At 42.4% G+C, this 26678-nt stretch overlaps 1 protein-coding gene across 1 annotated transcript in view; it reads left to right on the forward strand.

Annotated features, from left to right (window-relative positions):
• Positions 1 to 2404: 2404 nt before the first annotated feature.
• The window catches only part of rhof (ras homolog family member F), a 40340-nt gene continuing 16066 nt past the window's right edge, over positions 2405 to 26678 (forward strand). Inside the window, exons 1-2 of the mRNA XM_072587454.1 lie at positions 2405 to 2854; positions 15322 to 15409. Coding sequence (XP_072443555.1) covers positions 2720 to 2854; positions 15322 to 15409 — 223 coding nt within the window. The 5' untranslated portion in view covers positions 2405 to 2719. The remainder of the gene's footprint in view (positions 2855 to 15321; positions 15410 to 26678) is intronic.

The raw sequence follows: 26678 nt of genomic DNA on the forward strand, positions 1-26678 counted from the left end.
TAAACAAACATTGATCTCTGAACATCCAAAGACAGACACTTTTGGTAGAATCATAGCTAAATTTCACCATTAATTCTTTAGTAGCCCAGTTATGATTCTAGAGGTAGCTACACACAACAATCCACGTAACTGAATTTCCTCTTCCCTGGAACTATTCATGTGCATCTTTTTGCAAACTCTCAAATCCTCCCTAAAATGTGATTCCCAGAATCAAATGTATACTCCAATTGAAGGTAATCCAATGTTTCATTCAGATTAGCTGCCATCCTTTTGTACTCTATGCTTCTACTTGTGAAGAGCAGGTCCCTATCTGCCTGAGCTGGACATGCCTAGTTTTTTGTTACCCGACTTACAGCGTGCCTGCTCATCGACGCGCACTTCTCCTGCGGGTGCAGTCCCAGCAATTGCCACCGCTAGCGGTGATGCTGCTGAGCTCCTGTCTCTTCATTAAGACTGCAATTGGTTATCAGGGGAAATATGTCTTTAATGGGTCTTGCTATCAATTGAAACTAGGCTCACCTCCAGTATAGAGTCCATTGTAATTATTGCTGGCATGGTTTTTAACTCCCTCTTCACTGCACCAACATTTTAATTCTGTCTTGTAGTATGGATTTAAATACACGAGAAACGTTGCATGCAATGAGTGACTCTATTTAATAAACCTGAGTAGAAGCTCTCGTTTTACAAGTTTACAGCAGGTGGCGTATTTTAACTAGAGTTTGAAAGACCCAATGTTAAAATAAATGCTATTTGTTCTCATAAACAGGAAAAATATTCGACACAGCATTAACAATAACGGCAGCCGCCAATGTCCGGAATTCAGTCTTGTTTCACCCTTCCTAAGATATCGAGTTCCGTTTGAATGTATGTCGCGGCACTTGCCCAACCAAATTGTGTAAACGGAAGGTCTCAGGAAAACCGGTCGACAGCCATTGGGTTTGTTCAGCACGTGTCCTTTCTCCGAAGTTGTGACCAATTTGTCTAAAGCAAACTTTGTTTAAAGAACAAAATGGAGAGTTGCCAGACAATGTCATACTGAGGACACTAATATCCTATTAGAATAATCTTTACTGACAAATATTTTCTCTGGAAGTTCGTTTTAAAATCTCTATGACTGAGGCCCATTTAGGTTTGAGGTTGAGCTATGATATCCATCCCCAGGAAGCTGGTCAAATCCCTTACCTTCAGACCATCAGTGAATAGTTAGTAAAGAAATGTAGTTCATTGAATTTTGGACACAAGGTGAAAGAAAGACAGTACCATCTATAAGGCAAAGCAACATGGAAACAGTTTGGTCCACACATTATCCAATCACCATCCCTGCTTAGTTCAGAAAAAAAGTCCTACTTGACTTGAAAAGGTGACTCTACTTGTCTCCTAAGATGCAGCCTGGGCTGCTGAGTTTCTCCAGCACTTTGTTTTATTTGTTTTGATTTACTTAGTTACAATTAGGTGTCAACAAGTCATTATTCTCAGCTTGTTTTGTGACATGTCATTGGAAGTTAGAAAGATGTTATTCACTTAAAATCAGTTCCCCTGGGTGTGGCATGTTGTTCATATAACTAAACAGCCGTCTCCTGCAGCTACTTGGAACGCTTTAGGGGATGTCCAGCTAACATTCCCTGCCAACCCACGGGAGAATTTGGCCGAGGGTAACCAACTGTGATTTAAATCTCTTCCGGGAGATCTTATCACATGATTTGCTCCCACACTCCAGTCACTCGATAATCCATCCTTGTGACCCACTGTCTTGCTACAGCAAATAGAAAGCAAAAAGACCCATTATTCAGGATATTGCTTGGCTGTCAGTCAAAAAAAAACATTTTTTCCAATTCGAATTTTGTTTATATCTGGTAAACAGGAATCAAAACGTTTTTTTAGACTGCATGGAATCAGGCCTTTTCGGCCACGGGGAAACAACAGAAAAACAAATCCTAAATGTCCCTGGGATTTTTGTTTTGTCCAGAGTTGCACACCCAGCCTGGAGGTTCCAGGCCAATCCTGGTGGTTGGAAACCCCATTGTGACCGGTGGCCCACCAAAATGGGGAAGGCTCATTCAGGAACACAGCAAGCACATCAAGGGATTTCTCCCAGAAGTGAAGAAGGAACTGGGAGGGGGCACAATCTCTAAAGAAAGCCAACTCTTCTGGCCCAGTGGGGTTCGTCAGCAATCTCTGAGGAGCTGAGTAGCAGGAAATCAGCCCCAATCCCGACAGACTGCAGTAAAACACAATGATTTAGGGAACACTGGTGTTTCTTGCCAACCCAGATAAGAATGTAAATGGAAACAGCACTGCTCCCAGTTTTTTTTCCCGAAATTAAGTGCGCAGCCCGGAGTCACTCATAACGGGAAGTCGATGTTCTTGGGTTGACGTGGGGCTGCCCAGTGGGAGGCGTGTCTGTTGAACAGGAGTGTCCTCCTGATCCGTGAAACACCTCCCCAACCACTCAGATTAACGTCCTTCCGGATAGACAAGGGCAAGGTTACCTGACATTGCCCCAAAATGCTCTCTATTCAAACGAAACGGACGTGCGGATAAACCAATGCAACCAGAAAGCCAGCGTTTTAACGGCGGAGAGTGGAGGTAATATTCCAACAGCCCGCCAAATGTCACGTTTCTGCCCTGGAGGAGTTTCTGGGACTTAACTGTGAACGAAGAAGAGGGATTTTTTAAAAAAAAACTAAAGTTTTCTTGAAAGCATCAGTCATCAATTAAGATGGCTATGGAAAACGGTCATAATGTTAAAGCTGCCGGCGCGGGTGGGAAAGAATTGAAGATTGTGATAGTGGGGGACGGTGGCTGTGGGAAGACCTCGCTATTGATGGTATTTGCCAAAGGAGACTTCCCAGAAGTAAGTTGAATGAACATAACGATAGCGCTCGTAATAACGATCAGACGGATGTAGCGTGTAAAGAGTTTAGCCGCGAGAGTCCAATTTCTATCTTATCAGACCCCACCGTCTGGACAATTGAAGTTGACGTTATGTTCTTCATTTAAAGAGGCGTAATTTGGTAGAATGCTGTTCCTAAAAGATTTGAATTAGTCATACATTCATCACAGGAGCAAAACTTGTAGTATTTTATTCACAAAGAGTATATCCTTGCAAGGTTGTAAGAGGGACAGAGAACAGTTATCTATGAAGTTATCGGTGGTGTATAGACGAGAGTACGGCTGTGCTGTGTAATTCTGTCACCTCCTGTCATGTTAGCAGTTAGCATCTCCTTGAAGCGGTCTGGGAGTCTGAACAGACATGGGTGGCAGTGAATGTGAAAATGAAATGCGAGCAGGAGGGAAGGGGAAAGAGAACAGAGACATCATAACGAGACTAACAATCGGGTCTGATTCAAATTTGTTAGAAATCCCAGGTGGCCTCATTCCGACTGTTCAGCACTGGTCTGCTGGCTCAAAAATATTGTGGTGAGGGTCATCGCAGATGTTGATAGTGTAAATGTGTCTGATACATTTTTGCTGTTACTTACTAAACATGCTGCAATATAAACAGGCTAAGGATAACTCGAGGAGCTTCTCCCTTTTAGGAGGAAGTGTCTGATGGTAGGAGATTTTATTTTACATTTTTCTTAGAAGGATGCCTGTACTTATTTGTGGGAAAACGCTGGAAAGTAAGTTACTTAACCTGGCACACTGAGAGAGTGAATTCTCACCTTCTCAATTTGCACTCCTTAACTGTCTTTCCCTCAGTGGAACCTTTTATTTTACGAGCATAAATAGTGCAAACCAAATAAGCATGTTAGGTGAATAACACATACAAAGTGGGCTTATTTTGGTCTCTCGAGTGAATGTTATTTGTTGGATTCTTTCAACTTGGAGTTATTCTAGCTTTTTTCAGCATGGAGTCCAATACACTACCGTTTTGGCAGCTGCCCAAGAAGTCTATGCATAGCATGAATGCCAAGGGTGCAATATAAAGATAACAGTATAGGGTTTACCATGTGAATGGGTTATAAAACTGTTTATCCAATACAAGCAGTAAAACAGCCTGGAATATGTTGTAATGGGGATTTATATTCCTGTTGTATCCCTTTCCCAAACCCTTCTGCTCCAATTATCTTTGCAGAGAAAATTCCTGGAAATGTAAATGTATAACAGCGTGGTGAGTTACTGGGGCTTCAGAGATCCCAGTATCTCCTTTAACCAATTAGAATCAGACTCGATACAGAAACAAAGATTGAACTAAAAGCAAACTACGTCTACAAATGCTGAAAATGGAAATAACAATAGAAAGTGCTGGAGAAACCTGTCAGGTCTGGCAGCATCTGTGGAAAGAAGAAAGGTTCTAAAGAAGCCATTCTGGAGCCATTAACTCTGTTTTTCGTTACACAGATGCTGCCAGACCTGCTGAGTTTCTCCAGCAATTTCTGTTTTAATTTAAGAAAGAAAGATTGGATTGAGTGAGAAAATGTGACAAAAAAGCAAAGAAAGCATGTGAAATTAAATGTTTTACAAAGGCTTGGAGTAATTTGCAATCTGCAGAACTAAGATTCCCAACTTGTCCCCTTTCTGGGCCTTTTCCTTTGGTGAGCATGTCAGGACTATTGAGGTAAAAACAATGACTGCAGGTGCTGGAAACCAGATTCTGGATTAGTGGTGCTGGAAGAGCACAGCAGTTCAGGCAGCATCCAAGGAGCTTCAAAATCATCGTGTTGCCACGGTCTGGTAATGGAGGAGGCCAAGGACCTGCATGTCCTTGGTGGAGGGGGAGGGGGAGTTAAAGTGTTCAGCCACGGTGCGGTTGGGTTGGTTGGTGCAGGTGTCCCAGAGGTGTTATACAAATATATACAGATCCCACCACAAGGATATATTTCCCTCCCCTCCCCTATCAGCGTTCCGGAAAGACCACTCCCTCCACGACTCCCTCATCAGGTCCACACCCCCCACCAACCCAACCTCCACTCCCGGCACCTTCCCCTGCAACCACAAGAAATGCAAAACGTGCGCCCACACCTCCCCCCTCACTTCCCTCCAAGGCCCCAAGGGATCCTTCCATGTCTGTCACAAATTCATCTGCACCTCCACACACGTCATTTACTGCATCCGCTGCACCCGATGTGGCCTCCTATACATTGGGGAGACAGGCCGCCTACTTGCGGAACATTTCAGAGAACACCTCTGGGACACCCGCACCAACCAACTCAACCGCCCTGTGGCTGAACACTTTAATTCCCCATCCCACTCCGCCAAGGACATGCAGGTCCTTGGCCTCCTCCATCGCCAGACCATGGCAACACGACGCCTGGAGGAAGAGCGCCTCATCTTCCGCTTAGGAACCCTCCAACCACAAGGGATGAATGCAGATTTATCCACCTTCCTCATTTGCCCCTCACCAACCTTTTCTCAGTCCCAACCCTCAGACTCAGCATCGCCTTCTTGACCTGCAATCTTCTTCCCGACCTCTCCACCCCCACCCCCTCTCCGGCCTATCACCCTCGCCTTAACCTCCTTCCACCTATCGCATTCCCAACGCCACTCCCCCAAGTCCCTCTTCCTACCTTTTATCTTAGCCTGCTTGGCACGCCCTCTTCATTCCTGAAGAAGGGCTTATGCCCGAAACGTCGATTCTCCTGCTCCTTTGATGCTGCCTGATCTGCTGCGCTTTTCCAGCAACATGTTTTTGAGTTCTACTTTGGCCTTGTGGTCATTACCTATCCCTCAATAAACATTTAAAAAAAAGATTATCTGGACTCTATCATATTGTTACTTGTGGGAGCTTGCTTTGTGCAAATTGGCTACTACGTTTCCAACATTGCTCAGACCTTTGAGTACAGGAGTTGGGACATCATGTTGAAGTTGTACAGGATGTTGGTGAGGCTTTTTCTGTGTCCAGTTCTGGTTGTCCTGTTATAGGAAGGATATTATTAAGCTGGAAAGGAATCAGAAAACATTGACCAGGATGTTGCTGGGAATGGAGGGTTTGAGCTATAAGGAGAGACTAGGACTCTTCATTGGAGTGTAGGAGATTGGGGGTAACTTTTAGAGATTTATAAAATCGTGAGGAGTATAGATGAGGTGAATGGAAGGCGTCTTTTCCTTAGGACAGGGGATTTCAAGACTGGGGGTATATTTTTAAAGGTGAGAGGAGAAAGATTTAAAAAGAGATTAGGGCAAAATCATTTATACAGAGGGCGGTTTGTGTGTAAAATGAACTTCCAGAGGAAGTGGTGGATGTGGGTACAGTTACACATTTAAAAGACTTTTGGATGGGCACATAAATAAGAAATATTTGGAGGGATATGGGCCAAGAACAGGTAGTTTGGGGTCTAATTTGGTTTAAAATTATGTTCAGCATGGACTGGTTGGACCAAAGAGTTGCACAGCATGGAAACAGATCCTATGACTGTATTTAAAAAGGCCTTAATTACTGTAAAGTAACTTAAGCTATCAAGAGGTTAAGAAAGCTGCTTTATGAATGTAACTCTTTCTTTATTTAAATCCTAACAATTTCTTAACACTCAAAAATTTGTGAGCTCAATTAGTGTGAGGCAAATGACAGAGCTGTACAAACAGCTAACGGTATGTGGCAACCTTCAACAAATGACGTATTTCTTTCTCACCACAGATTGTGCTTTTAAAAGAGAACAAAGCAGCGTGTGAAATAATTGACTTTGCCCATGGTTCCCCCCACCCTTCCACAAGCTATTTCAATAATCTAGCAATTTTACTGTCAAGGCCCACGCAGAAGACTCATACTTGGGTGACACAGTGTGGCTACATTCCTCTGGGACTTTAGTGACTTTACCTGCACATATAGATATTGTACTGCTATGCTTTTGCAGTGGTAGAAAGCCACAAGAGTCAGATATTACTTCCTCTCATTTGAAACTTAAGTTTCCATCTTACGGTGGATTTTTCAGTAGAACGATTTTGTCACTGTTTTGAGATGTCAAATTGTTCAGCTGCTCCCAGATCTTTTCCAATGCCCCTTTTCACTGCAACAAGGTGTAAATGACTTGGTCCGTTATAGTCATCATAATCTAGGGTGGCTTTAAATGTATGAAAAGGAAGAGAGAAGTCAAAGAGAATATAGGGTTCTTAGAGAATGAGGTTGGGGAAATAATAACAGGGAACCAAAGTCTGGCAGAGGAGTTGAATAAATATTTTGCCTCAGTCTTCACACTAGAAGATATAATAGCATTCTGAAAATACCGAAGTGAGGGGCAAAAGGGAAAGAGGAAACAAACTAATAATTAGCACAAGAGGAAAAAGTACTAGGCAAATAAATGGGGGGAGAAAGCTGATATATCCCCTGGACCTGATGGGATGTGTCTGTGTCCCAGGATATTTGAAGGAAGTAGCTACAGAGATAGCAGATGCACTGGCAGTTCAAGTCACCTTAGACCTACTGGACCAGACAGCTGCTGTCATATTGGAGAGAGCCAACCTGTGGTGGTTTAGCCTAAGGATCACCATATGTTAGGTAAGGAGAGAGGTTGAGAAGGGGAGTCTTTTATGAGTTAACCTCAGTCAGTGCCATTGCAAACAGCCATCCAGTCAATTGAGCCACTTGAACACCTACAAACCCCCCCCCCCCGCCAACAATAGTAGCAATCTTCCAGGAATCCTTAGATTGAGCAATGTGCCTGAGGATTGGGAACCTGTTAATGTAACACTTTTTAAAGGGGAAGGAGGTTTTAAAAAAAAGGAAATTGTTTGTGCCCACTATAAAGGATGTAAGAGCAGAGCATTTAGAAATCAGGCAGAATCAGCATTGTTTCATGATGGAGAAATCACGCCTGACAAATGTATTAGAATTATTTGCAAGGGTAACAAGCAGAATAGATAAAAGGGAAGCAGTGAATGTTAATATATTTGGGTTTCCAGAAGGTGCTTGGTAAGTACAACATTTAGGCTACTTAATGAGATGGTGTTGGATTTAGAAGACAATTGAGATAAAAGGGGCATTTTCAGGATGGAAACCTTTAACTATAAGATAAAGGAGTAGAATTAGGCTAGTCTGCCCTGCTATTTGATCATTGATAGGTTTCTCAAACCCATTCTCCTGCCTTCTGTTCATAACCTCTGATCCCTTTACTAACGAAGAACCTATCTAACTGTCAATGACTTGGCCTCCACAGCCTTCTGAGGCAATGAGTTTCACAGATTCAGTGCTGTCTGGCTGAAGAAATACCTCATCTCAGTGCTAAAGGGTCATCCCTTCACTCTGAGGCTGTGCCCTTCAGTCCTAGTCTCTCCTATGAGTGGAAATATCTTCTCCATGTCCACTCTGTCCAGGGCCTCAGTATTCCATAAGTCTCATTGAGACTCTTTCCCCCGCCCCCCCCCCAACCCTTCTAAAGTCAGGGTACAGGCCCGTAGTCCTCATCTGCCCTCTCTGTGATGATCCCTTCATTCCCAAGCTCATTCTTGTAAACCTTCACTGGACCCCCTCCAAGGCCAGTACAGCCTGCCTTAGATGCAAGGCCCAAAACTGCTCACAATATTCCAAATACAGTCTGACCAGAGTCTTATACAACCTCAGCAGTTCAGTCCTGCACTTGTATTGTAGCCCCCTCAAAATGAATGCTAACATCATACTTGCTTTCCTTACTGCCAACTGCATGTTTACCTTAAAAGAATCCTGAAATAGGACTCCTAAGTTTGTAAATGCTACAGATTTCCAAAGCCTTTTTCTATTTGAAAAATAGTCTATGCCTCAATTCTTCCTATCAAAGTGCATAACAAAGAGAACAAAGAACAGTATAGCACGGGAACAGGCCCTTCGGCCTACCAAGTCTGCACTGACACACAATGCCTTTATAAACGAAAAACCTTTTGCTTCTATGTGATCTCTATCCCTCTATTTCCTGAATATTTATGTGTCTGTCAAGATGCCTCTTAAATGTTGCTATTGTATCTGCTTTGACAGTGCATTCCAGGCACTTACTGCCCATTGTGTAAACAAACAACTTGCCTGTACACGGAGAAAGTGAGGACTGCAGATGCTGGAGATCAGAGTCGAGTGTGTGGTGCTGGAAAAGCACAGCAGGTCAGGCAGCATCCGAGGAGCAGGAGAATCGACGTTTCAGGCATAAGCCCAAAGAAAGGAGAATTGTCGGGCAAGGTTGGAGGCTTGGTACCGGGATAAGGTGGGGGGAGGGGAAATGAGGAAATTGGTGAAATCCACGTTAATCCTGTGGTTGCAGGTTCCCAAGGTGGAAGATGAGGCGGTCTTCCTCCAGGTGTCAGGTGGTAATGGTTTGGCGATGGAGGAGGCTCAAGATCTGCATTCCCCTGGTGGAATGGGAGGGGGAGTTGAAGTGTTCAGCCACGGGGTGGTGAGGTTGGTTGGTGCGGGTGTCCCAGAGATGTTCTCTGAAACAATCCACAAGTTGGCAACCTGTCTCCAGATGTAGAAGACACCACTTCGAGTGCGGTGGATACAGTAGATGACGTTGGTGGAGGTACAGGTAAATTTCTGCCGGATATGGAAGGATCCTTTGGGGCCTTGGATGGATGTGAAGGGGGGAGGTGTGGGTGCGGATTTTGCACTTCCTGCAGTGGCAGGGGAAGGTGCTGGGAATGGGGTGAGGGCTAGTGGGGGGCATGGATCTGACAAATGCGTGCAGCCAATGCCTGGAGGAAGAATCTTCTGCCTTGGGACCCTGCAACCACATGGGATCAATGTGGATTTCACCAGTTTCCTCATTTCCCCTCCCCCCACCTTATCCCAGTCCCAAGCCTCCAACTCAGCACAGCCCTCTTGATCTGTCCATTGTCTTTCCATCTAGCTTCTCCACCCTCCCCTCCAACCTATCATCTTATTCCCCACCTTCATCTACCTACTGCATTCTCAGCTACTTTTCCCCCATCCCCATACCCCTCCTATTTATCTTTCAGCTCCCGGACCCACAAGCCTCATTCCTGATGAAGGGCTTATGCCTGAAACATTAATTCTCCTGGTCCTCAGATGCTGCCTGACCCATTGTGCTTTTCCAACACCACACTCTCAACTTGCCTCTACATTTCCTTTCAACTTTTCCCCTTTTGCCTGAAATATATGACCCCAGTCATTTAAATTTCTACCTTGGGGGGAAAAAGAATTTTGTAAACTTCTATCGGGTAGCCACTCAGCCACCAGCATTCAAATGAAAGCAAGCCAAATTTTTCCAATCTCTCCTCCAGGCTAATACCCTCCAAACCAGGCAACATATTGGTAAACCGTTTCTGTAGCTTCTCCAAAGTCTCCTCATCCTTATGGTAGTATGATGACCAGAACCATATATAATATTCCAAATGTGATCTTACTAAAGTTCTATACAGCTGTCAATAGAAGGAGGCGAAAGTCTAGTGGTATTATGGCTGCGTGGTTAAGCTAGAGTCCCAGGTAATGGTCTGGGGAAACCAGGTTTGAATCCTGCCACAGCAGATGGTGGAATTTGAATTCGATAAAAAAATCTGGAATTAAGAGTCTAATGATGACCATGAATCCATGACTGATTGTCAGAAAAACCCATCTGGTTCACTAATGTCCTTTAGGGATGGAAACTGCCATCTTTTCCTTGTCTAGCCTACAGGTGACTCCAGACTCTCAACATTGTGGTTGACTCTTAACTGCCCTCTGAGTAATTAGGGATGGGCAATAAATGCTGGCTTAGCCAGTGACAACCACATCCTGTGACTGAATGAATAAATTATCCATTTGTGTTGCCACTTTCACAGAAGTGTGGACCTGTACGGATAAATGCCTTTGTATGTAAATACTTTTAAAGGTTCTGCCACTTCCTGTATACTTCTTTCCTGCATTAGACCTTCCAAAATACATCACTTTGCATTTGTCTGAATTGAGTTTCTCTGCCAAAATCTCCAGCCTATCTAAAGCCTGCTGTATCCTCTGGCAATCCTTCTCAGCTCCCCAACTTTTGTGTAATCTTTCTCACTTCCTCAAAACTCAATCAAGTTTGTGAGACATGACCCTCCCTCGCACAAAGTCATGCTGTCTATTGCTAATAAGTCTACGTATTTCAAATGTGTGTGAATATGTCTCTAAGAATCCCCAATAATTTCCCTATCACAGACATAAGGTTCATGGGTATGTAATTTCTCAAGTTATCCCAATTGTCCTTCTTAAGTCTTTTAATCTTTTAAAAGCCAATTGATTAGAGTTCAAAACCAGCATATTCCTATGAAAATTAAGGATAACGATGTAAATATTTGTGAGCATTGGATTACAAGAGAAAGTATGAGCTTAGTCAGAAAGAAAAAGGACACATATATAAAGGTTAAGGAAATTGAAGACAGACACAGCCCTCAAGGAACATAAACTTTTAAGTCCTCCAGTCCTCTGGGATATCTCATGTAACTAAAGAGGATGCAAATATTTTGTATAAGGACCCAGCAATTTACTCCCTCTCCTCCCTCAGTATTCTGGAATAAATCCCATCAGATCCTGGGGACTTGTCTGCGTTAATGCTTTTCTAAACACCAACACATTTTTTAGATTGACCTTCCCTAGAATATTAACATACCCCTCCCTAGATTCACCATCCACCATTTCCTTCTCCTTTCTGAATATTCGTGCAAAGTCTCTGTTAGGGACCTCACCCACATCCTCTGGCTTCAGATATAAATTTCCTGCTTCATCCTTGAGAGGACCTGTCCTTTCTAGCTACCCTCTTGATCCTTATATGTATAAAAAGCTTTGGGATTTTCATTAATCCTGTTTGTGAAGGTTATTTCATGGCCCCTTTTAGCTGATCTAACTCCTTACTCAAGTTATTTCCTGCTGTCTTTACGTTCCTTGAAGGCTCTGTCTGTCTTCAATTTCCTAAACCTTTATATATGTGTCCTTTTTCTTTCTGAATAAGCTCACAATTTCTCTTGTAATCCAATGGTCACAATTATTTATATCCTTATCCTTAATTTTCACAGGAATATGCTGGTCCTGATCTCTAATCAACTGGCTTTTAAAAGATTCCTCCATAACAGATGTGGATTTACCCTCAAACAGCTGACCCCCAATCTACATTCCCTAGTTCCTGCCTAATATTGTCATGGTTAGCTTTCCCCAGTTAGTACTTTCAACTGAGGAGTACTCTTATCCATATCCATAAGTACTATAAACTTATGGAATTATGATCACTGTTCCTAAAATACCAGGTCTCGTAAGGCCCCTTCCTGAGTTGGGCTATTAACATATTGCTTCAAGAAACCATCCTGGACACACCTAACAAATTCCCCGGCACCAAGGGAATCCCAGTCAATATAGGGGAAGTTAAAATCTCCCACCATGACAATGCTGTTTTTTATATTTTTCCATAATCTGTCCACATGTAGAGTCATACAGCACAGAAACAGACACTCAGTCCAATCAGTCCATGCTGAACATAATGCAAAGTAAACTAGTTCCACCGGCCGCTTCCTGGCCTATATTCCTCCAAACCTGTCCTATTCATGTACTTATCCAAATGTCTTTTAAATATTGTAATCGTACCCGCATTCACTATTTCCTCAGGATGTTCTTTCCACACATGAACAACTCACTTTGTTAAAAAAAAAAATTGCCCCTCATTGACTTTTTAAAATCTCTGTTCTCTCACCTTTAAAGATGTGTCCCTAGTCTTGGAATCCCCATTCCTAGGGAAAAGACACCTACCATTAACCCTATCTGGGGCGGCACGGTGGCACAATGGTTAGCACTGCTGCCTCATAGCGCCAGAGACCCGGGTTCAATTCCTTCCTCAGGCGACTGACTGTGTGGAGTTTACACATTCTCCCCGTGTCTGCGTGGGTTTCCTCTAGTTGGTCCGGTTTCCTCCCACAGTCCAAAAATGTGCAGGTTAGGTGAATTGGCCATGCTAAGTTGCCCATAGTGTTAGGTGCAGGGGTAAATGTAGGTGAATGGGTGTGGGTGGGTCGCTTTGGAGGGTCTGTGTGGACTTGTTGGGCTGAAGGGCCTGTTTCCACACTGAGTAATCTAATCTATCTATACCCCTCATGATTTTATAAACCTGTATAAGGTCACCTCTCAACCTCCTATGCACCAATGAAGAAAGTCCCAGCATATTTTCCCTTTCTTTATAATCAAACCTTTCACACCCGGCAACATCCTGGTAAATTTCTTCTGAACTGTTTCTAAACAAGCTTGTAACCAGAAAACACTTGATAAAGTGTTACATTCTAACCACTTCTGAGTGCCTGAGAATCATTGTCAATAGGAGAAAATGAGGACTGCAGATGCTGGAGATCAGAGCTGAAAATGTGTTGCTGGAAAAGCGCAGCAGGTCAGGCAGCATCCAAGGAGCAGGAGAATCGACGTTTCGGGCATAAGCCCTTCTTCAGGAAATCATTGCCAATAGACAATAGATATGTGGGGAAAAAATGAATGTTAAGATGTATTCTAAACATTTCATTAAAACAATGAAATGTTTGAAAATGAAAAAAAATAAGTGGCGTTCAGGAAAGAAAATGTCATGGTCTGAGCCATTTGATCAGAGCTGATAAGTGACAGAGATCTCTTCAAGGGAATGGAGTAAATAAAGCAATATCTTGCTAAAATTATATAAGGTACTAGTTAAATGACACCTAATAGGTTTGGCTTGTACCTATTACAGTTTAGAAGAATGAAAGGCAAACTTATTGAAACATGTAAGATCTTTAGGGGCATGATAGGGTAGATGCACAGTGTTTGTTCCCCAGGTGGGAATGTTCAGGACCAGAGGGCCTTATCTCAGAGATGGGTTAGAGGCTGAGGAGGACATTTTTTCTGAAGGTGATGAATTTGTGGAATTCTTTACTGCAGATAACTGTTAAGATTGGGTCATTAATTATTTTAGAGGCTGAGATAGACTTGTAATCAGTCAGGAATTGGGGTTATTGGGAAAAGACAGGAAAGTCGAGTTGAGGATGATTAGATCAGCTATGAGGAGAAAGTGAGGACTGCAGATGCTGGAGATCAGAGCTGAAAATGTGTTGCTGGAAAAATGCAGCAGGTCAGACAGCATTCAAGGAGCAGGAGAATTGACGTTTCGGGCATAAGCCCTTCTTCAGGAATGAGGAAAGTGTGCCAAGCAGGCTAAGATAAAAAGTAGGGAGGAGGGACTTGGGGGAGGGGCGTTGGAAATGCGATAGGTGGAAGGAGGTTAAGGTGAGGGTGATAGGCCAGAATGGGGGTGGGGGCGGAGAGATTAGGAAGAAGATTGCAGGTTAGGAAGGTGGTGCTGAGTTTGAGGGTTGGGACTGAGACAAGGTGTGGGGAGGGGAAATGAGGAAACTGGAGAAATCTGAGTTCATCCCTTGTGGTTGGAGGGTTCCTAGGCGGAAGATGAGGCGCTCTTCCTCCAACTGTCATGTTGCTATGGTCTGGTGATGGAGGAGTCCAAGGACCTGCATGTCCTTGGGGGAGTTGAAGTGTTGAGCCACGGGGCGGTTGGGTTGGTTGGTCCGGGTGTCCCAGCAGTGTTCTCTAAAATGTTCCGCAAGTAGGCGACCCGTCTCCCCAATATAGAGGAGGCCACATCGGGTGCAGCAGATGCAGAAAATGATGTGTGTGGAGGTGCAGGTGAATTTGTGGCGGATATACCGCCCATTTCTACCTCCTGCCCAAAATCCACAAACCTGACTGCCCCAGCCGACCCATTGTCTCAGCCTGCTCCTGTCCCACCAAACTCATCTCTGCATATCTCGACACGGTCCTGTCTCCCTTTAGTCTAAGAACTCCCCACCTACGTTCGGGACACCACCCACGCCTTCCACCTCCTCCATGATTTTCGCTTCCCCGGTCCCCAATGCCTTATCTTCACCATGGACATCCAGTCCCTATACACCTCCATCCCCCATCACAAAGGACTCAAAGCACCCCCACTCCGGCCTATAACCCTCACCTTAACCTCCTTCCACCTATCGCATTTCCAACACCCCTCCCCCAAGTCCCTCCTCCCTACTTTTTATCTTAGCCTGCTTGGCACATTTTCCTCATTCCTGAAGAAGGGCTCATATCCAAAACGTCGATTCTCCTGCTCCTTGGATGCTGCCTGACCTGCTGCAATAGATCAGCTATGATCCCATTCAATGATAGAGTAGACTCTACCTCCCTCTTATGGTCTTTATTTTCTTTCCTGTGGAAATGTGCCTCCTTCTGCTGTTCTGAATACTAATTTGTCTAATGACATCTGATGGCTGCCATTCCCAATTACATTTCCATAAAGTTCAGCTAGAAAGATTCATGTGGTTCCGTGTACTGTCTTATTAATTTTTACTCATTGTGGTAGTAAATAAAATCTTGTCTCTAACTGGGCAATAATGTTCATACTTAAATGTTTAGCCACTTTGAAATCTTACTATTTTCATTCATGCTTTGATTTTTAGCAATATGCCCCATCTGTGTTTGAGAAGTATGTGAAAGATATCACGGTTAAAAACAAGAAGTTTACTTTGACTCTATATGATACTGCAGGTAAGACTCTTCTATATATTTCAGCTTCAGGAACCTTTTATTGAAAATACTTGAAAATACTGCATCACAAGGCTGAGCCCTAAGAAGTCCTGGAATTATTTCTGGTCTGTGCTTGAATTGGTGACTTTGACCATAGCAGTAATAGAGAAACTATTTTTGACACCAGTCAAAATCAAGGCTGGCTGACACTCTAGTGCAATCCTGAGACAGCAGTTTACTGCAGTCTTTAAGTGAGGCCCTATCTGTCCCCTCTGGTAGATACAACATATCCTATGGTAATGAATAGCGGTTAAGTTATTCTCAATGTCCAATCAATGTTTATCCCTCAATCAACATCACCAAAGCAGATTACCTTGTCATGTCACACTACAGTATGTAAGTGTTTGCTAAGTGTGAATGGCTGCCATGTTTCCTGCATTAGAACAGTGACTTGATTTAGTTGCGAAGTGTTTTGGGGTATCCGTTGTTAGCCTGTGATACTGAAAATTAATTTGATCATCTGTTGTTAAGTATTTCCTCAATTCAGTAGCATGGAAGCCAGGAAAGAAGACCGATCCATGCTCAGAATAGCTAACCAACCAATTATCCTATTCTGCTAAAAGCATTGTCATCACTTGTGAAAAGACTGTCAAAATAGATTTTCCTGGCACAGGAGATTTATTCAATATCTGTGTGCCTTTTGAATTCTGTAGTTTAGTGACCTTGATCTTAAGAGGGGGAAGCTCTAAATGTTACCATAAAGAGAAAGCCAATTTCAAAAATTCTTTTTAAACATAGCATGACCAATACATTTGTAATGCATGTTTACCCTTTTCATAAATCCATGTTGACTCTGCAAATGTATATCCATATTTCTAAATATCATTACCGCATGACCAATAGATTCTGACAAGTTCTCTTGTTGCATGTCAGGCTACCTGGTCTACAGTTCCCTATTTTCTTTTCCTTTTTCTCAGTGGGTTTACAATTTCTGCCATCCAATCTGCAGGGGTTGTTCTAAAGTTTAGTGTGTTCTGGAAGATCAAAACCAATGCTACTATCTTTGATGAAGCTAAGATATAAGACCAATGTATTGTTGAATGTTTCATTTGTTCTAAATTTGATTGAGAGTCTGTCCACTACTGATGCTCACTGTGCTTGATTGCTTGCTTGGAGTTTGATGGTTCATTTGTGTGAAAATAGGAATTCTTAGACACAAATATTTAGTACATGCTAATTTTGTCTTACTTTAATAACCAAAATTTACATTGCATGCACTTTGCTTGTTCACATAGACAATCAAGTTTCTGTACATTATCTGCTATATTTGAAATTTTAAATATCTTGGGTATTTAGAAAAAGAACTGTAGCAATTTCATATTCCTTTCTCTGCTAGGGGTCCAGGAATTTAGTGGCACTTGAAAATTTGCTTCATGAAGAGCAATTAACCTCCAAATTTACCTCTTTTGAATTAAATTCAAAGGGATAGACCAGATTAAACGGGCTGCATCTAAAGAGTAGTGTAATAATTGGGAACTGCACAAGAATGCTAAAGCACCTTTTTATTGGGTGATATGGGTGTTTTACCCGAGCCCCTTTTTAAAATTTTAACTTGACACATGGGAGTGTCTGACATTTACAAAGCCATTTCCTGTCTGTGTTGCACTTAGTTTGATAAACCACAGGAAGGAACTGACTAAATATTATCATTTTTGAAGGTGTATATTATAATCAACTGAATTTTCTCGTCCATTAGGTGAAGTGCTCATGAGTTTCAAACAGATTCACTGGAATTTAGCTCCATTCTGCAGGAGAGTTTAACTGCTTTGGGTCGCCTTAGTTCTCTTGATTTCAACTAGTGATAAGAATTGTTGCACATAGTCTTTATTCCAAGAAAGAGATTCATATAGTATATTGATCTGTAACAAATTACAGATATTCACATTGGAGATGCATAGGACATCTTGCAAATAGCTGAGAATAATGACTCAAATGCACTGTCCACATAGGAGCATAGAAACTAGGAGTAGGAATAGGCAATTCAAGTCTTCGCCATTTTACATGACCATGGCTGACCTTATCCTGGTCTCAGCTCCACTTTCCTGCTTGCTCCCCATAATCCTTTATCCTGTTTTTCAACAGAAACATATCTCTCTTTTTTCTCTTGAATCTGTTGATTTGATTCTGCGTCCACTGCACTCTGGAGCAGTGAGTTCCAAAGATTCACAACCCTCTGACGGAAGTAGTTCCTCCTCATCACAGTCTTGAACCGACCTCCTCTCACTCTACCTATGACCTCCTTGTTTGACACTGTCCCACACAGGGGGCAGCATCTGTTCAATGACCACTTCATCAGTCCCCTTTAGCATTTCATATACCTCAATCAGATCTAAACCCCCCACCCCCAATTCTTCTTAACTCCAGCGAGTACAAGCCATAAGATTTTGGATAAACCAGTAGATTCTATACCAGATTGCAATGCTCCTGTATAGAGAGACATAAACAGAGAGGATCTGCATTTGAATCTCATCTCTCTCAATCTCTTGAGAGTGAAAGTTCCTTAGACAATGGAGTACTTTAGAACTGTAAGGCAGAATATATTCCTGTCAATGAGATGATAAGCCTTTAGAAGGAAGGCAACTTAATTAGATGGGTTGGTGATAACTCAGAAACCCACTGTCTTCACATCTGTTTCTGCCCCCCGCACCCCAAAACTATGTTCTGACTGGGAAGGTCTGCATTGACCTTCCTGCTTTGCTATCAATTGAAGGCCTTAAGTGGCCAATAATGACCAGCTAAGGGTGTGTTCCTGTCTGAGCTGCAATGATCTCAATTGCTGGAGGAATAAACAAGAGTTGTTCTAACCGACTAGTAAAATATAGTGGGCAACTGGGGAGGCATGGTACTTCAATTTACATTCGCATTCAAGGGACGAAACATAGTGAGAGTGGGCTGTTGTCCACTGAAGTGCGCACCTGATCTTGCCTCCAGGGTCCTGCCATCCATCCTTGTGGGCTGGGGACCTTGCTTATGGTCCTGTCAGCAGGACATCATACAAGGTTCAGACCATAATGGCAAGCCAATTGAATACAGTGCTGGATGTCTTGAAACTGATAAAGGTGGATAAATCCCCAGGACCTGATCAGGTGTACCCGAGAACTTTGTGGGAAGCTGGAGAAGTGATTGCTGGGCCTCTTGCTGAGATATTTGTAACATCGATAGTCACAGGTGAGGTGCCGGATGACTGGAGGTTGGCAAACGTGGTGCCACTGTTTAAGAAGAGCGGTAAAGACAGGCCACGGAACTATAGACCAGTGAGCCTGACCTCAGTGGTGGGCAAGTTGTAGGAGAGAATCCTGAGGGACAGGATGTACATTTGTTTGGAAAGGCAAGGACTGATTAGGGATAGTCAACATGGCTTTGTGCATGGGAAATCATGTCTCACAAACTTGATTGAGTTATTTGAAGAAGTAACAAAGAAGATTGAGGGCAAAGCAGTAGATGTGATCTATATGGACTCAGTAAGGTGTTCGAAAAGGTTCCCCATAGGAGACTGATTAGCAAGGTTAGATCTCGCTGAATACAGGGAGAACTAGCCATTTGGATACAGAACTGGCTCAACGGTGGTAGCGGAGGGTTGTTTTTCAGACTGGAGGCCTGTGACCAGTGGAGTGCCACAAGGATCGGTGCTAGGTCCTCTACTTTTTGTCATTTACATAAGTGATTTGGATGTGAGCATAAGAGGTACAGTTAGTAAGTTTGCAGATGACACCAAAATTGGAGGTGTAGTGGACAGTGAAGAGGGTTACTTCAGATTACAACAGGATCTGGACCAGATGGGCCAATGGGCTGAGAAGTGGCAGATGGAGTTTAATTCAGATAAATGCAAGGTGCTGCATTTTGGGAAAGCAAATCTTAGCAGGACTTATATACTTAATGGTAAGGTCCTAGGGAGTGTTGCTGAGCAAAGAGACCTTAGAGTGTAGGTTCATAGCTCCTTGAAAGTGGAGTCGCAGGTAGATAGGATAGTGAAGAAGACGTTTGGTATGCTTTCCTTTATTGGTCAGAATATTGAGTACAGGAGTTGGGAGGTCATGCTGCGGCTGTGCAGGACATTGGTTAGGCCACTGTTGGAATATTGCGTGTAATTCTGGTCTCCTTCCTATTGGAAAGATGTTGTGAGATTTGAAAGGGTTCAGAAAAGATTTACAGGGATGTTGCCAGGGTTGGAGGATTTGAGCTATAGGGAGAGGCTGAACAGGCTGGGGCTGTTTTCCCTGGAGCATGGGAGGCTGAGTGGTGACCTTATAGAAGTTTACAAAATTACGAGGGGCACGGATAGGGTAAATAGACAAAGTCTTTTCCCTGGGGTCGGGGAGTCCAGGACTAGAGGGCATAGGTTTAGGGTGAGAGGGGAAAGATATAAAAGAGGCCTAAGGGGCAACTTTTTCATGCAGAGGGTGGTACGTGTATGGAATGAGCTGCCAGAGGAAGTGGTGGAGGCTGGTACAATTGCAACACTTAAAAGGCATTTGGATGGGTGTATGAATAGGAAGGGTTTGGAGGGATATGGGCCGGGTGCTGGCAGGTGGGATTAGATTGGGTTGGGATATCTGGTTGGCATGGACGGGTTGGACCGAGGGGTCTGTTTCCATGCTGTACATCTCTATGACTCTATGTCGTGTAGTAAGTATTTTACGTGCATTCATTGTGCAGAAATGTTTCTCTTGTTCAGAAACATGTGAAACATGTTACACAAACAATCAAGAATATGACATAGTTAAAAATACTGTAAGCTCAGACTGCTAACCCACAGCTTCCTTCCCATTAACAACTAAATTACAGGACTCTAAGTTTCCTCATTGTTGAGTGAATGTGCTGAATTTTATCTAGGGCATAAGTGAACCTTGCAGGCAAGGTTAGTAGTAGGTTCTTTCTCAGATGAAGTGAGCTAGGTTTGTAAGCTGGCCTGGGGCATTGTATCTTGTTTAGCAAAAGACAAATTGTACTGCTGCTTATAACTTCCAGTTGGAATGTGACCATGTGGCCTATTGTATCAGTACCAACTCTTATGCTGGAACAATCCACAATTGTTCTCATTACCCTGCATTCCTCATAGTCTGTATTTCTGCATGCTTCATTTTTCCATTAACAGAACCATTCTATTAAAAAAACTGCATAAAATATATTTTAGTCACAATTTTAAATTGACAGCTTTGTGACTGACTCCCCAGATTAAGGAGGTGGTCTGATTTATCAAAGCACTCTTCTTTGATTTTAAATGTATTAAATTTTCTTAGCTGTCTCTGGTCTCATGGGAATATTTCCAAAATCTGTAACCCCTCCATTTAACTAATATTTGTAATCCCTGGTATTATGGCTCTTGTGCATCCTCCATGGCTTTAGAATGCCTTTTGAGAACGCACCAATCAGTTTCACCCATAGTAATCTAATTGTGTGCTAACCATTACAGTCCACAAATTCTTCATCTGCACCTATACCGAATTGGCTTTCTTTACAGCTGTAACAGTTGCTGTCTACAATCAGAACACAATCATTTTATAATGCATGATTGGTGCTGGTGCTGAAACAAGATCTCTCTTCTGACGGCCTTAGAAGAAGAATGCAAAATTTTCAGTGAGACAATGATATCATCCTTTTCATTCTTTTTGTGTGTGATGTACAACCAAAAAAATCCTGAAGAATCACATTACAGAAGTTCATATTGCAGCAGATAAACTGGTTATTTTTGTGCTGCAGGAAGTGGTACCAAAAGTTCAGAACACATCAACACACCCTTAAAATTCCACCTTGATAGCACAAAACCAAATTCCTAAGGCCTTGTTGCGATACTATGATTAGCATCATAAACTGAAACAGATAAGTAGTAACCAGTGTTTCAGTGATTACTGAGTTAGTGCACGGGAAATCAAGCCTCACTATTCTGAGTCATTACAAATATGAAAATTTGATTAAACTATGACATAGAACATTATAGCATAGTACAGGCCCTTCAACCCTCGATGTTGTGTTGACCTGTGAAACCAATTTGAAGCCCTTCTAATCTACACTATTCCATTATCATCCATATGTTTATACAATGGCCATATAAATGCCCTTAAAGTTGGCGAATCTACTGCTGTTGCAGGCAGGGCATTCCACACCCTTACTACTGTCCTGAGTAAAGAACCTACCTCTGACATCTGTCCTATATCTATCACCCCTCAATTTAAAACTATGTCCCCTTGTGCTAGCCATCGCCATCCGAGGAAAAAGGCTCTCACTGTGCACCTATCTAATCTTCTGATTATCTTGTATGTCTCTATTAAGTCACCTCTCAACCTTTTTCTCTCTAATGAAAATCGTCCCAAGTTCCTCAGCCTTTCCTCCATACCAGGCAACATCCTGGTAAACCTTCTCTGCATTCTTTCCAATGATTCCACATCCTTCCTGTAATGCGGTGACCAGAACTATATGCCGTACTCCAAGTGCGGCCACACCAGTGTTTTGTACAACTGCAATATGACCTCACAGCTCTGAAACTCAATCCCTCTACCAATAAAAGCTTCTTAAAAACCCTATCAATTTAGGTGGCAACTTTCAGGGATTAATACACATGGACACTGAGATCTCTCTGCTCAACCACATGAACAAGAATCTTACCATTTAGCCCAGTATTCTGTATTCCTGTTACTCCTTCCAAAGTGATTCACTTCACACTTTTTTTTGCATTAAACTCCATTTGCCACCTCTCAGCCCAGCTCTGCAGCTTATCTATGTTCCTCTGTAACCTGTAACATCCATCTGCACTGTCTACAACTCCACCTACCTCAGTGTCATCTGCAAATTTATTAACCCATCCTTCTACGCCCTCATCCAGGTCATTTGTCATAAAAATGACCAACAGCAATGGACCCAAAACATATCCTTGCAGTACACCACTAGTAACTGAGCTCCAAGATGAATATTTCCAACACCACCCTCTGTCTTCTTTCAGCTAGCCAATTTTTGATCCAAACCACTAAATCACCCTCAAGCCCATGCCTCTGTATTTTCTGCAAGTCTACCGTGGGAACCTTATCAAATGTTTTACTGATATCCATATACACCACATCAGCCGCTTTACCCTCATCCACCTGTTTGGTCACCTTCTCAAAGACCTCAGTAAGGTTTGTGAGACATGACCTACCCTTCACAAAACCATGTTGATTATCCCTAATGAAATTATTCCTTTCAAGACGATTATACATCCTATCTCTTCTATTCCTTTCCAACACTTTAACCACAACTGAAGTAAGGCTTACTGGTCTATCATTTCCAGAATTGTCTCTACTCCCCTTCTTGAACAAAGGGACAATATTTGCTATGCTTCAGTATTCTGACACTATTCCTGTAGTAGACTGCCCAATTTTACCTAACTCTCTAATTCAGGTTTTAAAAAATGCCAACCAGATGTTTCCATAAACAAGAACATAATTGTTTATTGTAATCAAATTGTTTTTAACCAACTGCAGAAAGAAACATGAATTGCTAACTTATAACTCCATAATTTAAACTTTAAAGATTCCAATTCATGTATAAACAGCCACACAAAGACAAGACAAAACTGAAGTATTTATAGGTGAGGAAGGGCAAAAGATTCAAAGATGCACAATTCACTCACTAATTCAAATCGCAAACTTTGAATTATTTCCTTTCGGTTCCTTTCAACTCTTTGATGAAGCCATGAGGTTATGGGAAAGCTGTTTCTCAGTCTTTCATTCACTGGCTAAGAATTTGTCCTATCAGTAGTTCGGGTGAGTTTTTTTTTCCCTTTCACAAAGGAATTTGCAGAGAGTGCCATTTACAGGAAAGCAGTGAGTGCATACAGCTACCATGAGATTTTATGTTACTTTTTCACAGAAGGAGGAGAGAAGGAGATATAGATGCATTTTGTTTGCACATGAACATGACAAGGAATGATTCAAGAATTTGGTACTATGCTGACCTCTCCAGATTAATCAGCAAAAACAGTTAAAACAAAAACTGACTCTGAGCAGAACTGCCTGAACACACGTGCACGTCCCACCTAACATTCTCCCCATTGCTGGAATAAGGCAATATTGTACATACAATTCTCCACGCATTCCAGAAATTCTTTTTAAAACTGTAAACACCTTTTTACACAGCTTCCTTGGTTTACAGTAGTATCCTTTTTCTCTTTGTTTTTGTTTATAGTCCAAGAAGAAAAGTTGTCTTTCAAGGACTAACAGAGGATAGGTACAGTGTAGAATCTACTGAGGCATTAATGCTCAGATATTAGAATGATATGCAAAGAAAACTTAGGAAGATAATGCAGCACATGGTCACATGTACTGTGTACATTGAAAAATCACGGGCCTGTCGCTGCAATTCTCCCAATTTTTTTTCTTGCTGCACTCAAGGTCCTGTGCTGTGAGATTTCCAGCTATTTATCTGGTGTTGGTGCAGATGTGGGGATAGTTGTATAAATTACTTTTGGAAATCTGGGAGAAGGTAAATTGCTCTACCTCTCTGTAAAGGTCTGGGTACAATTTCTTGAGGAGCAGTCACTCTCCTACACCTGGTCCAGCTAACTGTTCTATAAATATGAGGCTGGATATCCCAGGTTGCAGACTATTCCAGCATGAATAGCATGAGTTTCTGTCCTTAGCTGACATCTGCACACGCATTCCAGCAGGAGGTATTGGAAAGTAATCAGGAACAGAAACACAAGAGATATATTTCCCCCTCTAACTCTCAAGGATGAAGGCTACTGCCTTTGCCTCCATTAGAATTAGCTAAATCGGCAGAGACTAGAAATAAAGCCAGTGCTGCATTGTCTGGATGGGTGAGTTATAACATTGTCTTTACCAAGTAAGCTATTGTTCAATAGTGCTTTCCCTCTAAAAACTTATCCTTCAAATTTCACTTTTTCATATCTCATTTTTACAGTCCATAAACAGAAGACTGACCGTTTTTTTCAAATGGAACAGGCTTTGTGTTTTTATATATTTGAGGACGTATTTGTGCCTGAATGTTTTCAACTATCACATAGTGCAGCAATATTGTTATGTCTACTCTGGTTGCTCTCTTCAACTTGGTACAGGCCATGACTCTTTCTTGTAAAGTCGTTGTTTCCTTTTATTTTGTGATTTTGTAAACATTGATCCACGTTGATTTCCTTTCAGCACTGACGGTAGAAAGCTCTAAGTAGTGCGCTGCAAGAGTACTCTGGAAAGTCCCCAGAACTTTAGGACTTGATAATAACAAAACAATCAGTAAAGGATGTCAAATTTTCTCAAAGTTTAAATTGCTTGTTTTATTTAGTTAGAACTTAACTTGGTGAATAACGTGTTGGTGAATGTACTAAGATGTAAGTGATTCTCTGATAGCAAATTGTGACTGCATCTCCCACTGTCATACTGTTTGGTAATTGTACAGAATATAACCTGTCCATTGTGTTTGGCCAAATTCAAGGGTATTGTTAACTTTTCAGAAACCATCGACGTGTGATGTCCTAAACTGATGATCACAGAAGACCCTGACTGATATGGTTTAACACCCAACGAACTGCTAGATTCAGTCCCCTTGTTGAAATATGCAGAAGGGCTGACGTCATTTCTGAAATTCTAATATTTGATCAGTTGAAAGATGCTAAAATGATAATACATTATAATACAGTAATAGTTAGCTGGACCAGGTGCATGACAAGAAAGAGCTGAACCTGCCATTCACAAAATAGAATGTCTCTTAATAATCGATCAGAAGATATAAATATTTCTTCCAATTGCTAATTAACCTATTACAGGGACCCATTGTGCATAAATTTTAAAATCTGGAATAAGTGATTTTGATGTTAGGTGTCACCTTTTAAATACAAGTTCATAAATAGTGATTATTGTTTAGCTAATAAAATCTGAACTGTTTGATATCCATTATTTTGAAGGGTGAGATTTTTTATTCTTTCATGGGAGTGGATGTCATTAACAAGACCAGCATTTATTCCTCTTCCCTAGTGTCCTTGAGCTAAGTGGTTTACTGGGATAATCGCAGAGGGGAGTGAAGAGTCAATGCTGAATGATTTGTTGTAACTTGCACTTTACAGTGGGAAAAAAAACATCAAAATTCAGTGAAAAGCTTCAACAGTTGCCGCAATCTGGCAATATTTTGAATGGTTTAAGAATAAAAAGGTTAAAAGATATAACTGAAAAAGGGTCCTGAGCCCTGCGCTGCTACTCTTCCTGCACCACCTCGTTGCCACCTGCGCCAGACCCACCAATGCAGGAATCGCCACTCTTTGGGCACTAGGCCCATCTCACTGATGCCGGGTCTCATGCTGAAGCTGAAAATGTGTTGCTAGAAAAGCGCAGCAGGTCAGGCAGCATCCAAGGAGCAGGAGAATCGACGTTTCGGGCATGAGCCTTTCTTCAGGAATGAATAAGTTCCTGAAGAAGGGCTCATGCCCGAAATGTCGATTCTCCTGCTCCTTTGATGCTGCCTGACCTGCTGCGCTTTTCCAGCAACACATTTTTCAGCTCTGATCTCCAGCATCTGCAGTCCTCACTTTCTTCTCCCATGCTGAAGCTACACTGATATAGCAACCGTGAGTTCCTGGCTCCCTTGCTGCCGGGCCCAGGGCAGACCATGATCCCTCTGCTACAGCCACCACCTCACTAACAGCAGGAGTCCCCATTCTGGGTCTAATGCAACAGGCAATCCCTGACTTCGCTGCCAGACCAGACCGCCGCCACTGCAGCCTCACCGAGGGACCCACTGCGGCTGCCCTCCTCTGAGATATTGCCTTGCCGGCCCTGCCATCTTGAAAAGTCTGCTGCCATTACCGTTGGCCCACCTTGTTTTGGGTCTAGAGTCACATGTAGGACAGACCAGATAAGAATGGCAGATTTCCTTCCCTAAAGGATATCAGTGAATCAGATGCACCACCAAACTCTGAGGTATTAAATCTAGAAAGAAACTGTGCTATGGCCTGGCTCATTTGGAAGCCCTATCACCTGATTCAGAAGATTTCAAATCACTTCATAGGATTTGAAGAAACTGGAAGGAAAATTTAGTGTGGCACTGATAAGTGCTATATTATCAGAGTGATGACTTTTGAATGAACCCAATGATTTATTTTTCTCCTGGATACACGAGCACAAGGGGACAAAATGAGATTCCTCCCGGTTGTTCAGACATTTGGAGAAGAGCAGGAAGTTTTCCTGGTGTTGGGCTCAGAATTCATGCCTCAACTAATAACATTAGGAAAGGAGACTCAATTGTGCATTTAATT

This window comes from Chiloscyllium punctatum, chromosome 17 (genome assembly GCF_047496795.1).
Source record: "Chiloscyllium punctatum isolate Juve2018m chromosome 17, sChiPun1.3, whole genome shotgun sequence".
NCBI classification, from domain to species: Eukaryota; Metazoa; Chordata; class Chondrichthyes; order Orectolobiformes; family Hemiscylliidae; genus Chiloscyllium; species Chiloscyllium punctatum.